Source organism: Limulus polyphemus, unplaced genomic scaffold (assembly GCF_000517525.1).
Source record: "Limulus polyphemus unplaced genomic scaffold, Limulus_polyphemus-2.1.2 Scaffold1685, whole genome shotgun sequence".
In the NCBI taxonomy this organism is placed as follows: Eukaryota; Metazoa; Arthropoda; class Merostomata; order Xiphosura; family Limulidae; genus Limulus; species Limulus polyphemus.
Window position 1 is genome coordinate 155,995 of NW_013667295.1, and position 17,341 is coordinate 173,335.

The window sequence follows — 17,341 nt, forward strand, 5'->3', positions numbered from 1 at the left end:
CCGTCTGCTTAGAATTGATAAAGGTTTACCGATCTTGTGTCACATCTCCCCTGTTTGGGATTGATAAAGGTTTACCGGTCTTGTGTCACATCCCGTCTGCTTAGAATTGATAAAGGTTTACCACAGGAAAAGTGCAGAAGTGATGGTCCTTTCAAGGAAAGAGTTTAAGAGCTGGAAAAGAAGCATCGGAATCTTTACACAGTGGTGCCTCTTCTGAAGGACTATATCTTCTGTCCTCGAGAAGATTCGCCAATAAAGTCAAACACGACAGTAGTGCAGGTTCAAACTTTGCCTCCTATATCTCTATATTCGGCTGCAAGCCTACCACAGCTTACGAGCATGCGTGCAAGTACAGCAATGGACTGGTGGAGATAAAGGTTTGATCCCACAGGAATGGGGAAGGTATACAGCTCAGAATAAACAGTACATTTTTCACCAGCGCCAAATAATCAATCAAATCCAGCTGTAGGAAACACGGTTTATTATATATATAGCATAACTTACCAATACTATATACTCATTTTAAGATCTCTGCGTATCAGCTTTATAATGGTATGAAATTTCGTTAGATATTTTTTTTTTCCTGGCAGATGTTAAAAGTCAAGTATATCATGAAATAATTAAGCGACAAATTATGTTCCACTGATTAGACAATGTTAAACTCAAAAACACGATGAACAAATCGTCTTGTAATTAGTCTGAGGTTTAGGTTTCTTTTTTTTTTTTCAGAGTTTAATTGTACCATATGCCACATTTTAACTTTTAAGACGCCATTGATCAGTGTTTCATGACTTGCTGCGGAAACCCCCCAGTGGCTCAGAATTATAACACTAAAAACCAGATTTCGATACCTGTGGTGGACACAGCACAGATATCCTATTGTGTAGCTTTGCGCTTAACAACTGGTAAACAAGATGGGAAGATTCAGCAGAATCCTAGCGGGAAAATCCCCAAACCTGGTTCTTTACAATTGGATTACATTATATACAACTCAGGCTCGCGGGAATTAACATGGCCGTACCATGTGGCTCAATAGCAACGACGTCGTTATTGTAAGTGGTCATTTTCACATTAATACAAAAATCAAAATACTGTACTTCTACTAAAACCCCCCAGTGGAACAGCGGTATGTCTGCGGAGTTACAACGCTAGAAACCGGGTTTCGATACCCGTGATGGGAAAAGCACAGATAGCCCTTGTGTAGCTTTGTGCATAATTAAAAACAAACAAAACTTCTACTAAACAAGCACAAAAAGCATTTATTTTGGTCACGTGCACAGTTTTTAGCTGATCGCTAGCTCCACCAATGGACTGGTGTGTATGTGTTCTTGTTGTTAAACATAAAGGGCTATCTGTAGTCTAGCAGTACAAGTCCGCACTGAGGGGCAAATGGACTTGTATTTGCTCATAGGATCAGTGCCCTACACGTTTATACCATATTTTATATATCAAAAATACTTTTTTTTTATTTTTTTTTTACACGTACATACATTTTAAACAGGAAAAAAGTGCCAGGGCCATGGACGCATGTAATGTACCCGGTTCCCACGACCCTGCAATGAAAGGAGTTCCTTGTGAAGTTCAGAATATTTTTATTTAATATCACACAAAACGTTACACGTCATAAAGTTATCTCCATATATTCGTCTTTCAGCTTGTATTTCTTTCTCTTTTAAGGTACTTTTTAACCTGTGAAATCAGGTATTTGGTTTCAACGTAAGAAGAAACATTTTACAGGTCTAATTATATTAACAAAAACGAACGTTTAAACATCTAACATAAGAACGAAAATTATTGTCTTAAAATGTTTGACAATTTTTGTTAGGCGACGTTTCGGCTTTCTTTAAGTTATCAAAGCTTGTATACAATATGTCAAAAAAGAGGGGATACTGGTAAACCAATGGTGAAGTCAAGGACTTTTCTAACTGATACACATTCAAAGCTTAATAACATCGTATATCTATTTGTATAACACTACGTATTTAACCTGATCCTGAAACTGGATACAGAAAAAGTTATTCATTTATTACTTCTATGTTTCTAGCGACATCTGTTGGTCAGTATATTCTGAAACAAATGTTATACTGATTTCACGTGGACTACAAAAACGGCATTGAACTGGATTTATAAACTTTCAAAATGTATAGATTACTATAGCTATCTCTTTCTTTTCCCGGAAAATATAAACATGATCTTAATAGCTTAATTATGTTCACATATTATCAGGATACCATTACAAATTCACTAGACAAGACAGCTTAAAATATTAAAAAAAAACAACTTTGTAACAGTGGCGCAAGTATGCCACAGCAGCCCTGGCAATTGCGGTAGGGGTCCGAATCATTTGTTTGTTTATATTGAATTTCGTGCAAAACTACACGAGGACTATCTGCGCTAGCCGTCCCTATTTTAGCAGTGTAAGACTAGAGCTAGTCATCAACACCCACCACCTACTCTTTTACCAACGAATAGTGGGATTGACCCTCACTTTATAACGTCCCCACAGCTGAAAGGGCGAGCATGTTTGGTGGGAAGGGATCCGAACCCGCGGCCCTCAGATTGCGAGTCGAGCGCCCTAACCACTTGGCCATGCCAGGCAAGGGTCCGAATCTGATAAAATCGTAACTACAATTATAAGGAATTAAATGTGGAAGGCCTAATTACTTTTTATGCAGGGGACAGGGGGAATTTTTTTGTAGTTACGCCACTGTAACTTAAGAACTCTGGTGGTGACTTAATCAACTTCTTATATTTTTATACGTGCAAAATAATGGTGTTTAAAATTCCATGAATAGCTAAAAATAAGAATTTGCTAATTTTTTTTATTTCTCTGTTTTATAATTGCTCATAAATAAAAAATATAAACAGGAATTAAAATATTTTATTATTACCTAGTTCTCTGTGGACAAGAAAATTCGGTCGATTAAAAGATAATGCAATGAATAGTTGTGAAAAAATCTGGCAGTAGAACAAAATGTTGTACATAACCATATTTTATCTTATTATTATATAATGTCGGACAAATTTCATTTGAAACTTTCACTTTAAACATCGTATGGTATCATATCGAACTTACAGGAGTGTGTAGGTGTGTACAAATAGCCACAGTTCTTTGAAGTATATTTAACTGTCTCAGCGTAAAAGAAGAAATGAAGGATTTATCCTAGCAAGAAAGTGATTTTACAATATGGCGTTTGTCTGTCCAGTGGAATGGTTAGATACTTGCCCATTCAAATTGTACTGACCACTGACCAATCGACATGTTTGGAAACGTTATGGTTTTACTGTTAGCTGATATGACTGCTCATGGAATTAATGTTTAATTGTGGTCCAGAAGTACTGCCTATTACAGGTAATGTGTTGTGTAGTTTGTTAGAAGTACTGCCTATTACATACAGTGTTGTGCTGTGTAGTTTGTCAGTACTGCTTGTTACAGATAAATTGTAATAACAGGTAGTATTTGTTTAGAAGTCAAAACAGAGAAAAACAAACATACACACGCACGGTATCACTTTGTGACTGAAATAAGTGCTTTATTTTTACTTCAATGACTTAACCAGTTTTAACAAAAAAAAAAAAAAGAAAGAAGAAACAGAACAGCTGACTTGTAAAATGTAAAATCCAATAAGTTGAAAGAGAATAATTCTACCTACTGAAAAATCCTTCAAATAAAAAATAATTTTGTATTGGTGTTTGATAAGGATAATGGAGTTAAACACATTCTAGTATTTCTCGTTAATGCCTATCATGCAGCTGTAAAGAACAAAAAAGGCTCTTCACCTCAGTCCATGTGCAAAATGATCCTAATATATTCAGACTCCTTCTGCATGCTAGACAGCAACAAAAGAATTAAATTACTAAAATCCTTTTGCCGTTTTTAAATTTATTTTAGCATTTATTTTTAAGACATGAGACATGAACAATGTTCTTAGCTGTATAAATCATCATCCCCGTCATCTTGGAAGTTCCCCTGCTCAGGCCCCTGAGATCCCCCAGACCCTGATGGTTGTGCACTTGGAAATCTGCAGGAAAGAGAAGCATTGATGAAAAAAACGTTCTTTTGAAATGAAAAAATAAGCTTGATTCATTACAGAAATGTAGTTTTGAGTTATTAACTCATTCTACATATTAAGTTATTTTTCCTTAACAAAAGCAAAAACATTCAATGGAACCAGTTTCAGCACTTTCTAAAAAACAGCTCATATCCAAAACATTCAATGCAACAACCAGTTTCAGTATTCCCTATAAGCAACTCCTATCCAAAACATTCAATGCAACAACCAGTTTCAGTATTCCCTATAAGCAACTCTTATCCAAAATATTCAATGCAACAACCAGTTTCAGCATGCCCTATAAGCAACTCCTATCCAAAACATTCAGTGTATAAAAAAAAAAAGTTACTGCACTACTTATCTTATAAGGAGTCATCGGTACATAAAGTACTTAAAAAAACTTACCTGCCTCCCATTAGTTTGTTTTTGTTCAGTACAATATTTGGCCCTTGTTACACACTATCTAAATTTGAAGGTTGAAATATGTTTCTTTGTTTAATTACTCATATTTCTATTACCTAAGATAAACAGATGACAGAAAGGATAGCACATTTAGAATAAAACTAAAGTTCAGCCACCAAAAAAAACGAAAGTCATTATTACCTAAAGTTTGTGCCAAAGCCACGGCTCTGCTGAAGCGTTTGGGAGAACATTTCATATTTTCTGATGTCATTATCACTAACTGATCGGCGTGCAAACTTCATTGCTTCTTCAAAGTGATCCCTTCGAATTTCTGGAACAGGGTCAGACTCTTCCACATCCTGTTTCAAAACATATTTTTCCTTTAAAAAAAGAATCTAACAATAATTCATAGTTTGTGTTACTAACTGAAATTCAAGTGAAAGTGTATGGTTGTCATAAAATTGTTTCTAGCTAGAAATCGCAGGATATTACAGTATGAGACTAAATACCAAGAAATTACAGCATTCTATAACACAGCCCTGGTATATTTTTTATCATGCTGCCTTAATAACTAAAAAAGACTGGTTATAATTAACACAAAATTTTGGTTACTTTCAAAAAGTGCCATATGTAGAGTTCTATGCAGGACAGGTCCAGGATGTCGGCCTAACCTAATACATATACATATAAGAAAAATATTTTGTTTTCTAGGCCTCAATGCATTTGGGCTCCAGCAAAGTAAGTTATCAAAATAAATTTAGTCAAGCAGAAAAAACAAAAACCGGTACAAGCTGGTGATCCCTAAATACACCAATGCTTTAAGTTAAATACTGTCCACCATATGTGAACCTAGTAGTTAGCAAAACTGATTATTTGCACATATTTTTACCCTTCAACAGACTATCTCACTTACATACTACACCAGTAAACTTTCTTTTTTTTGCTTGTTATCCATACCTATTTCCACAGTAAATATGACTCATCAATACTTTTAAAAGTTGATCAGTTTAGACGACACTCCTCAAACACTACAATCATCTATCATCCATAAGCTTTCGCAGGGAAACTAATAATATTCAGTTTTGGAACCTAAATTTATTTGATAATATTCTATCAAACGAGTATTAAGTTACTTCTTTAAGATGCTACGTTTCAATTCTACCGAGTTGCTATCCACACAAAACAATCTCAACTGTGTAGTTTTTTCGTAAGAGTCCAGTAATTTAATATTGTACCTCATTGAGATATTATGATAAAAACAGACACATGTACCATTGCAGTGTCATTCTGTGCTCGTTCCTTTTCTTTACGAATTTCAGCTTCAATGCTTTCTCTGATGGCCAGTTTACAAGCTCGCTGACAGATCTCTGTCAGGTCAGCACCACTAAATCCTTGTGAAACCTTAGCAATATAGCCCAGATCTACATCCTAGGTAGAAAACAGAATGGTTAAAAAAACAACTACAAGAAAAACTCTGATGGTTCACATTTCAATTCATAATTGATTAAAAACTTTGTTTCTTAAAGTAAACAACTGTTTACAGAAAACAAATTACATACATACATATATATGAACATATTTTTTAAAAAATGTTCAGTTATTCAATTAATTTTTTTGCAACTAGCATTTCCAAGCATACCTTTGATACAGGTGACTTTCTAACATTAGCTTGGAGAATGGAAACTCTGGACTTCCCGTCAGGCAAGGGGATATAAATTAACTGATCCAATCTACCAGGTCTGAGGATGGCTGGATCAATGATGTCAGGTCTAACACAAAACAAAAATATACCTCAAATGTAGCCAACACCAAACTCAAAATTCTGTTTAGCTCCGTATCATACGATTCACAAAGTATCTTTCTGTTCATTATTCTATGTTAAGCTTTTTCTTTATATCAAGTATAACACGAAGTATAAATCAATCAGATAAGCTAAAACTTAAATTTACCAATGCAATAATAGAATGATATATAATTATGGATAGCTTTCTAGGTGTGCCAACACCTACAAACATAAATGTCCTATATAACACTCAGACACTGTGAATTTCTGACTTCTTCCAAAATATTCTCAGTATAAAACATAACCCAATAACCATTTCAGTTTTCTCAATCAATAAAAAAATTCAAATATCATGCATTCACTGGAAATAAGTGAATTGAAGCATTAAAAATTATTTGGCAATCACAAGACTTCTTTCTTTATAAATTTAGTGTTTTTGTTCACATATAGATAAGTTCCATTTATTCAAATATACCCATCTTTTAATGCTCAGCTGAAAACACCAAATATCTTTAGCTCAGCTTTGGGTTCCTTATAATATATATTGTTATAATTAAAACAAAATTATGGTTACTTTCAAACAGTGGCATATGCAGAGTTCTATACAGGACAAGTCTGCCTAACTGCTCAGCTGAAAACACCAAATACCATCAGCTCAGCTTTAGGCCACCTTATAATATATATACATATTGTAATAATACTAGTGTCACCACATTAATGATTTCCTTTCCACATGACATTTAACATCCTCAAACACATACATGTTTAATTAACCCCAAACTCACAACCACTGTGGATTTTTTCAGGTTTAAGTGTTCATTCGAGCAACATATATTTTCAAAAACACTTTAAAGATGCACAATAAGTTTTAAATAAAGTGTAGATAGAGAATTCATGGAAACAAACTCTAAGTAAACTTTTATGTTTTAACAATCTGATGCTTCAGTTCTCAGAATATTTTTTCATAAAAGCTGGGAAGGGTGTAAGTTACATCATATTCAACCAGCAAACCAGAGATTAAAACAGTCAACAATTCTGCACATCACCACACTGATTTTATTCAAAAGTAGCTTCTTTTCCAATGTGTTAACTGCAGTGTAAAAAACTGTTAATGTTCACACACTTTATATAGCTTAATACAACCTACAAAAGATAATTATATAATTTTGCCTAGCTAGCTAAACATTCTAAAACTCATCTCCAAGTCAAAGAAAATCAATATAAAGTAAAAACAACATGTATAGATAACAACAAAGCATAATATATTTTATATTAAAGTTATTTTAAACACTTGCTAAAAGCTAATGTTGAGATTTTGAAATATTTTAGTAATTAAATAAATTTGCTATCAGAACACCAAAACTCATTTTACATTAAAAAAGACAAGACTTTTACCCCAAGGTTTAATTTACATAATCCATACCAGAGTTTTTCAACCTTTTCAATACCAGAGACCAGCTTGCTGCTTCCTTAAGTTGTAGCGGAACACCAAAATGAAACTACAATGAAAAACCATTATGATTTACATATGATTATTCAGTATGTTTTTGTTTTAGTGAAATCCCACAATCAACAAAGTGACTGTGACATACAGATCCCAGTCTACAGACCAGTGACTGAGAAATACTGATCTACACTACACAGTTCACACCATGAGTGACATTATAATAGTGGATGGTTTGTTTTACGAGCTTTCTTCTCAACACACTGTAACTTTAAAATTTCATGACACCCAAAAACTGAATTATTCACAAACCTGTTAGTTGCCCCAATGATAAAAACATTCTTCTTGGAACTCATGCCATCCATTTCTGTCAAAATTTGGTTAATCACCCGATCTGCTGCACCACCTGTAAGTTTCAAATTTTCATAAAAACTAGGCTTGAATTACGAACATAATTAAGCATAAAATGAAAAACACAAAAAAAACATGAAGATTATGCTAATGAGTATAACCAGTACATTCTTTTAAGCTTTCCAAATGCTTTAATAAGTTACTTGATGCAAATAAATCCAAGAGTTGTAATTCACTATAAGCTTCTTATCTTTACCTTTACGAGAAATGGGAACTCATTATAAGAAAAAACGTGAGTCAGCTCTTATGCACCAATAACACATGGCAAAAAATTTGGAAAGAAGTCAACAGGTGAAAATTTATCAATTTATTTGTAGAGGACTAACGTTTAATAGTATAAGGAAAAAATCAACACAAAATGTAGTTATGAATCACTTCCTTTTTTGGAGATATTCATATAATTTATAGAAACATCAAAGCAATTGATACTTTCAGCTTTGCTCCAAAACGTATTTCATGTTAAAAGTGTGTGGTGTGATCTTGAAAAGACATCAGTTACGAAAATAATGCTTACTCAAGACTTTTTTATAATATCAATGGACTTGTTTTAATTCTTTTGATAGGAAAACAGTTACGTTTGAATCTCTCAATTAAATTCTTGGCTTTACAGACATCTCCAGCATGCATGAAGATGTAGATAAACAGGTCCAATCAAATTATATTAGTTTTAAGATTGTATTTTTATCCACAAAATTAGGTTTACAATTTAGATCCATAGTACTGATAGTACAGAATTTTTTAGAGATAATGTTCAAAATTTGATTTAATACAATATATTTTGAATAAGATACATATACTAATGCTCATTAAATGCAACTACTAGAATGTATTTATACACACATATTTCAAGCCATATATTTCACAATTGTTATTATATGAGCATATAACATAACACTACAATCCATGTTTGCTACTAAACTTCCATATGTAATTCTTCCCATGTGAAAATAAAGAAAATGTTTCACTAGTACAGTACAGAGAACTTCAAATAATGCACTGAATGAAGCATGGAAAACACTGTTAAGAAGAATTATTAACATCTATTTCGTGTAACTGTAGTTGATTTAAACCCATCAATGCTCATTATTGTTGGAGTCTTTAATCCCTTTCTCTGTATGTAATAGACTATCCTTTGTAAGTTGTTGCAAATGATTTCAAATACAATCATCATAACACTTTAAATGGTAATCTGTGAACTGGGGGGAGATAGTAAGAGGACTCTTAAAATCAGCTATGATTTTCTCTTGGGAGCTGTAGGCCTAAAATTCTGATAAATATATCAGAATGCTCACCAGCATCTCCGATGCTTCCTCCCCTTGCTTTGGCAATGGAATCCAACTCGTCAAAGAATAACACACATGGAGCAGCAGCTCTTGCCTACGAAGATAAAAATAAATTATGTATTTCTGTCCACACTAGTTATTTATGATGGCTGCACTTGTAACTTCTATTAAAGCAAACAAATGTTTTTTTCATAAAACAAAAATCTGTGAAACACGAAAGTAAAGTTAAAACTATTAGAAACGTTTCATTTCTTTAATGTAGGAACATGCACAAACCTAAAAATCAATAATTCTTGTTTCAAAATCTGGTTTATCTAATGTACTAACTTATCATTCATGAAAACATTTACTTAGTATCTTGACAACAGATCTTAATTGTATAGCTAAATAATACGTTATTAAAACTAATGCTTTCAAAATACATTATAAATATTAAAAATGTATGTGTACAAAGCTTTTATAAGTTTTTTATTTACTGTAATGTTGTAAACTTCAAAAATAAAAATCACCTTATCAAAAACATCTCGAACATTGGCTTCTGATTCTCCAAACCACATTGTCAGAAGTTCTGGCCCTTTGATGGAAATAAAGTTAGCCTGACATTCATTAGCAATTGCTTTGGCTAAAAGTGTTTTACCACATCCAGGGGGCCCATAAAACAGTACCCCTTTAGAAGGAGTCATTCCAAACTTCAAAAATTTGTCAGGAAATTCTACTGGATACTGTGAAAGAATAAAATCAGACATCAGGCCATGATAGCTTTGGTTTTAAACCTTATATATAAACAGAATGAACTTGTATAGCTTTCAAAACCATGATGCTTATTTAAATACTAGTAATAATTCCTCTACTTAAAACTTTGAGAACATTTAAACTTTCTTTAGAAACACTACAAGTAAACATTTTTAAAACATACTTTGTGACAACACTTCTCTCTTTAATGTACGTTTTTCTACACACAATTTTTTCCATTATACATTTCTACTAGGCACTGGTAACAATAATCCAGGAAGGAGTTTATTATTAAGAAACCTAAAAAAAAATACAACTAGCCTAATTTATTTAGTTTTGTTGCAAGATATAATGATTTCAAAAGAGAATAACACTAATAAAAATATTTTCAGTGCAAACTGTACACCTCGCAAAAAAAAAAAAATGTTCCCAATATTTGACAAACTTCTTGTACCCATCATTTACTGCTATAATATCCAGTGTAACTGATGAGGATAAAAGATTACACAATTGTTCCTAGTATTAAATAAATGTGTCCTTCCTGTTACATTCCTCTGAAGGTAAAGGATTGAAAGGTGCACATAATAATCACAAAGAATACCTCAAATGTTGATCACATGACAATATAACACAAACAAATCATTGCATTATGTATTGAAGCAAGACACTAAAATTCTTGTAAAAAGTATAAAAGAAACATTTGTTATAATTATTTTCCTAGTAACTGCAATTATTAACTATGAACAGAAGAAAAGATCTTAAAAATTGTCATTAAACTATTTCGCAGCCTTTAACTCTTTCATAACGGGTTCAGTTCCTGGGACTGAACTAGTAACCATTTTGTGCTTGTTATAATTTTCATGCTGTAACTTTTATATTAATAAGTGAATGTTAACGAAATTTGGCAGATTATCAGTAAACATTACAATGCTTTCATATGCCAAATATCAACTTCTGTTTATTAAGTTTTAAGGTTTGTAAAGCAATGTTTTTCTCATGACTTTTTTTCTTTTTGCATGTTACCTATCAAACATGTAAAGTAATTTTTATTTGAAGATTAAAAATACTTATATGCATCAGACGATTTTCAAATTTCACATGCAAAATCTCTATGATGTCCAGATAGTTAAGAAATATTTCTTAAGAAAAAACTTTATATTTTATCTGTTATTTTCAGTAATGAATCTCTGTATGGGTTTGGTAAATTTGACCAATCTTGTAACCACCATAAAAAATTAGGAAATAAATATAAATTATGCATCTTTCATTCTAGAATGACAACATATTATAACACAAAAACATAAATTCTTAGACTAAATAGCTTAAATCTCATAACATTATACATTCATACATATATTTATTACTGTTATTATATTGAGCTTTCAGCCATGCCTGGCTAATAATGCAAAGGTTACAATGATGCGGCTCACGACCTTTAGTCTTTACAAAGTGACCTGTCTTGGCTGTGTTTTAGTAGACTAGTATTTTGTAAAATACAGTCACATTTCATTTATTATACATTATATATGTATATAGATTATTACTATTTAGAAATAAGTTCTTAAACTTATTTTTCTTAAAACACAGAACAGTTATCAAAGAAATAAAGCAAACAATTATCTCTTCTAGTTACAACCTTTGTACTCAGTTGCTGTTTGACGTACGTTGCTAAGCGTTTTAAACTTTCACATGGAGGATATCAAACAAAATAATTTTTCTTAGTTTTTATACATACATTTGAATAACCCCAAAATCATTAATTACTATATTAATACTATAGAATTCCACTATAATTTATTAAGCTTAGTAACTAAGATGTATTTCGGTCTTAAAAAATATGAAATTTCGAGCAGACTAAAGACACAGCCTACCTTCTTGAAATCTTGGTTCAAAAGAACGAGGTCACATACTAACAATTTAAAATGGCTGAGAAAGCCACTAGGGGGACATTCTGAGCTTTCAATTGATTATTCATGTCATATATGGAAGTAAAAGGGACCATTTCTAAAAATGGAAAGAGGTGGGCAGGGAGCCACTGTGTTTGATTCAGTACACTAGCAATATCTTAGCAAATAGAAAAGATAAGAGGTTCTCATATTATATTCTAGCTTGTCAACATTGGTAATTTGAGTTCCTAATTCATACAAAACTATAGACTTAATATTTTGACATCAAAAACATTTAATTTGAACCAGTGCTGCATTCAACATACTACGTGACACACACAAATCGATGTTTAACTGTGTATTTTTAATATCTACTTTTAAATTAAGAAATTGAATAACGTATAATACTAAAATTTGAATTATAGTCTACAATTTGATACCAAACTTATTGACATAACTTCATGAAATAGTAGTTCAATAAAATTTTGAATGCGAGTCAACAAACGCAATGACATGGGCTTTGACCCGTGATCCATCTGGAAAGGGTTAACCTAATAATTACTCTTGGTGTCTATGTGACTCCCATTTTTTTTTGGAATAAGAAAAATGGGTCTAAACTAAGAAGGTTCCTAATGACATACAAGACACACAAAAACATTTAACTGGAAATACCATCAATGATGGAATTAATTGCACTAATCAATGTCAGGTTCCTATTTATTTCACATAGAAAACACATAGGAACCTCTTTGTAAGATATGCATTTCACACAGAAAATACTTTGACAAGAAAAGCAATTTTATGGTCAGTACTTTACACTAAATGCTGTAACAGAACAAACAAAATTACTCGATGTGATGCAATATATGGATATCACTAGTAGAGAATGGTATAAAAACAAGTCCACAATATGAGGTTTAAGACAAATTAAAAGTGAAATCATCTTAGCATTAAGAATTCTACTTTACTCAGGTTCTTGATCCAAACATCTTTACCTGTATCATTTCTTGCAGTTCTTTCTTGACATTTTCTAGACCACCGATATCTTCCCATGTGACATTAGGAACTTCTACTACTGTTTCACGAAGAGCACTTGGAGAACTCTTCCCTAGAGCCCACTAACAATGAGAAACCACTTATTTAAGTTGGAGATGAAGTGAAAAGAATATCAAACTGGTGGCTCAAATTAGGGTGGAAATTATAATCAAAGACCTATGCCTACATAATCACAAAGCCCAATATAAAATTTTTCTAAATTTTAAAAAGAGATTTAGATCATTTCAAATACAATTAAAAATATATATATAAAAAAAATTACTTATTTAGAAAACTATGTGGACAAATAATCCTATTCTACCCATATCATTAAGAATATGCATCTTTAATTAACATGTACAGATATAAACTCAAATCTATCAAACTAAGGCATGAAAACAGAATTGTAGAGCACAATCGAAATAATGTTTGATATCTTTAATTGATCTTAACAAAATGAACTTTTATTTAACTTGTAATAAAAACCACTTTTGTTAATCCAGAACTGAATATAAACACTTATTTTTTTTTGAAAATGTTCATATTTTTAATTTTTTCCAATGACACTCTGAGTTCAGCACTGGTGTTTATGATGATATTTACATATTTCTAGTTACGTCTACATGATTCAGTTACCCTCTGAAGTTAAATGTTACAAATTCACTACCTTACTTTACTCTTATGATTCAAACTACAGCTAAATATTAACAAAGGTTATTTACTGTTACAAATGATCTATAATGGGCCTTAAGAATAATTTTTTTTTATGATGATTTATATTAGGTAGAGTTAACCAACCAAGTGTACATGTAAGACAACTTACTCGAAAATTCTCCATAGTCACAGCTAGAGAGTTTAACACTTCTGCATCAATTTGTTCATCTTCTAGGTCAATCAGATCCATCTTTTCTCTGATTTGCTGCAAGGCTGCTTCAGAACACAAGGCAGCCAGGTCCGAACCTACAAAACCATGAGTCTCTGCAGCAATCTGAAGATTAAATTAATTTTAAAATTTTAAAACAAGTAAAGAGACCATCAAATATGACATAATAAGTACTTGAATACTGTTTAGATTTATAGTGATATTTTCTATGGATGTTTAAAAGTGGCAAAGCTGTGAGCTTCAGCCGAATGATACCCTGTGTCTACTGGTCTCATTTATCATTAGCCCTTATAGCTTTCATGGAAAATCTGAAATTATAAGTTTTAAAGTTTATACAGAATTTTCATATAGTTTAATAATTATAATAATTTTTCAAGCAGTTAAAACTCTTCTTGTGTTACGCATTAATCTGTTTTTTAGAATTTAAGAAATGTGATGTTCATGTGAAGAATAAAAACAATTTTGCACATCATACAGTTTTTGTATTGTAATCTCATAACCCCAAGAACCTCCAAAATGCGTATTTACAGTTTTTTTTTCAGTATCTGTTACTTATCTTTCTTTACCACAAACTATTGCTAAGTTATCAATGTAGGATAAAATGAATAGTTCATAGCTTTGACATAAATTACATAATATTGTGTTGAATGGCACTCTGTAAAAGGTTCTGCATGTGCACTTTGATCCCAACTGTGCACATAGGGTTAAGAAGACAAATTGTCAAGTCATATTTCATTGTATGTTTCATTAGTTTCATTGTATATGGATACACTTGAATTTTTATTCTTGGTTTAATTTTTATATAATCTTTGCATTTAAGTAAGTTTTATTTACGTTTCTTAAAGTTCCTCATGCCATTCAGAATTCACATGCATCTTTGTATTTGTAGATTTTGGAGAGCTTACTTATCAGTTTTGAACATAATTGCACCATGGCTTATCAGAGTCCGAATCAGACTAACATCGTCAATTCACAGATGTATCTTAAGTACAAATACTTTTGTAATACATATGATATTTAATATACAACAGAATCGTAAACTTTATTAAAAGCTTACCACATTATGTATATATATATGTAGCATATTTGGAATATTGCCAATGTTCCTTCTCAAATACTGGTTTGTCCAATGGACCAAAGCCATGCACATTTGGTTAATGCATAGGATTTGACAATGGTCTCATTTGTATTACTAAAACTTGTTTAGTACTGTTCATCTTTTGTGTATTTTAGGGGAAGATACAATGTTCAGTCACATGTCACAATTGTTTTTTTCTTTTTGAATGAAGCTTCACACCAGAAACACAAGGGTTAAAAATATTTTAGTTAAATACCACACATGGCCAGTACAGTTCAATATCATCTATCATTCTTATTTCAGTTATTTTGTTTGTAAAATATAATTCTAATTATACCTTTCTTTTTGAATAGTCCTAGCATTATCTTTGATACCAATAGCGAATCTTATTGTTATAAATTATTAATAACAAAATAGAACTGAATCTTGAAGTTCTGAAATAAAATACAAATTAAATAACCAGCATTGTGGGTTTGATTAAACTCAAATCCAAGTTTGATGTGAGTTAAGATCCAGTTTTTAGAAGTTGCTATGCCATTAAATGAATACTATTTATATAATATCAATAAATAACTAACAAAGGTTATAAATTTTTATAAATGAAAAATTATCAGTGTAAACAAAATTCAGTTTTACTAACGTTATGATACTACAGTTGAGATACATGTTTCCATGACAATTAATATTTCCAGATACATGAAATAGAACCAATAAAAACTGTATTAAACTGAATTTCTGTAAAATACTCTCATGATAGTAGCAGCAAAATAAATTTAGACTTCATCATGTTAAATAAGTAAACTAGCCTTTTCCAAATCAACATCATCTCCCAGTTTCATGTTCTTTGTGTGGATACGAAGAATTTCTAATCTTCCTGTACAATCAGGAATGCCTATATCCACTTCACGGTCAAACCGTCCTGTTAGAAGAAGAAAAATAAACATTTACGAACAATGAACTTTAAAACTTATATTATAACACCAATATAAAATCCTTCTCTTTATATAATTACTTTTGTTCCCTGAATCAAGTTTCTTTACCAAGCTTTTCATATTACTAACATTTACTGAATGAAAACATGTTTCCTGCAGCAGCATGGAATCTAGTATAATTAATTCATTTCTTTAACCTATCTTTTCATTGAAAGAATTTCATAAACTAATTAATAGTAAAAATAAAATGTTCTTTGTAATTCCAGAATAAAAAAGGTAATTGCAAAAATAAAGTATGATGTATCATGAAACCAAACAAAATTTGTGCTTGACCTATCGCTATTCATAGCTTAAAAATTTTCCTATGGATATGACACATCATTTATGACAAAAGATAATATGACAATAGTGATACAAGGATAATAATCTAAATATCCCATTATTTGTAGCTTGCCAGTTAAAGAAAAAAAGCTTTGTTTCAATATTTCACTGATGTTCTTTTTATAATCATCTTATACTGTCAAAAAGTATAAAAAACAAACACACACCAAAACGTCGAAGGGCAGAATCAATACTATTTGGGCGATTCGTTGCTGCCATAACAATGACATGGGAACGTTGTTTCAAACCATCCATTAGTGTGAGAAGCTGTGAAACAATGCGTCTTTCCACTTCTCCATGGGTCTGAAACACATAAATCAATAATTTTAGTAAATGCAAAATATATATATAATTAAAGTTCAATCAATTATGTCAACTGCATTACATAATAACAAACATATACATCCTGTTACAAATAATTCATACATATACATGTGGGTGGGAGAAAAGTTACTATACACTTGGTACTACACATACACAAAAACATTTGTATCAAATACAGACATGGATTTGGTAATATTTCAAAGTTGTTTAATTACATCTCCCCAGAGAAACATACTTTTTTCTATTTTTTCTTTCTTTCTTCTTCCAAACACTTTTCAACTAACCATCATTCCTTCATTTCTCGGCGAATAGACATGAAACTTGGTAGGGTATACCTTGGTCCAATACTTCCAAATATCTTTATCGTTGTTTTGATTTAGGAATTTTATCGGATCAGAGATCAAACGACCCAAAAATTTATGTTTTTGGCTATCGTGCAGTCATATTTACAGAAATCAAGATGAAAATTGGCACAAATATAAATTTATGTGCCCAACACAATGACATACAAAAAAAGTTGGATGTGCCATTTTTAAGTCGGTGATCAGAGTTCAGAAAAAAGCATAGTTTTGGGGTATTTGGTTAATTACTTGGCTGTATTTTGACCAATTTACATGGGATTTGGTACAAAGATACTTTTTAAAGGTCCAAAACACTGACAAACAGCAATTGCTCATTTCTAATAATTATAGAGGGGTCAAGATACCACAAAAAA

The 17,341-nt window shown here is 31.6% G+C and overlaps 1 protein-coding gene across 2 annotated transcripts in view; it reads right to left on the minus strand.

Annotated features, from left to right (window-relative positions):
• Positions 1-3,506: 3,506 nt before the first annotated feature.
• LOC106464553 (transitional endoplasmic reticulum ATPase) overlaps positions 3,507-17,341 on the minus strand; it is a 39,449-nt gene continuing 25,614 nt past the window's right edge. The window contains exons 9-19 of one of the 2 annotated variants that reach the window (XM_013924698.2): positions 16,470-16,605; positions 15,796-15,908; positions 13,852-14,016; positions 12,989-13,111; positions 9,885-10,097; positions 9,385-9,469; positions 7,994-8,087; positions 6,094-6,223; positions 5,727-5,882; positions 4,656-4,813; positions 3,507-4,022 (exon numbers count right to left, since the gene is read on the minus strand). In XM_013924698.2, coding sequence (XP_013780152.1) covers positions 3,929-4,022; positions 4,656-4,813; positions 5,727-5,882; positions 6,094-6,223; positions 7,994-8,087; positions 9,385-9,469; positions 9,885-10,097; positions 12,989-13,111; positions 13,852-14,016; positions 15,796-15,908; positions 16,470-16,605 — 1,467 coding nt within the window. In that variant the 3' untranslated portion in view covers positions 3,507-3,928. The remainder of the gene's footprint in view (positions 4,023-4,655; positions 4,814-5,726; positions 5,883-6,093; positions 6,224-7,993; positions 8,088-9,384; positions 9,470-9,884; positions 10,098-12,988; positions 13,112-13,851; positions 14,017-15,795; positions 15,909-16,469; positions 16,606-17,341) is intronic. The other variant, XM_013924697.2, reaches the window with a different exon arrangement.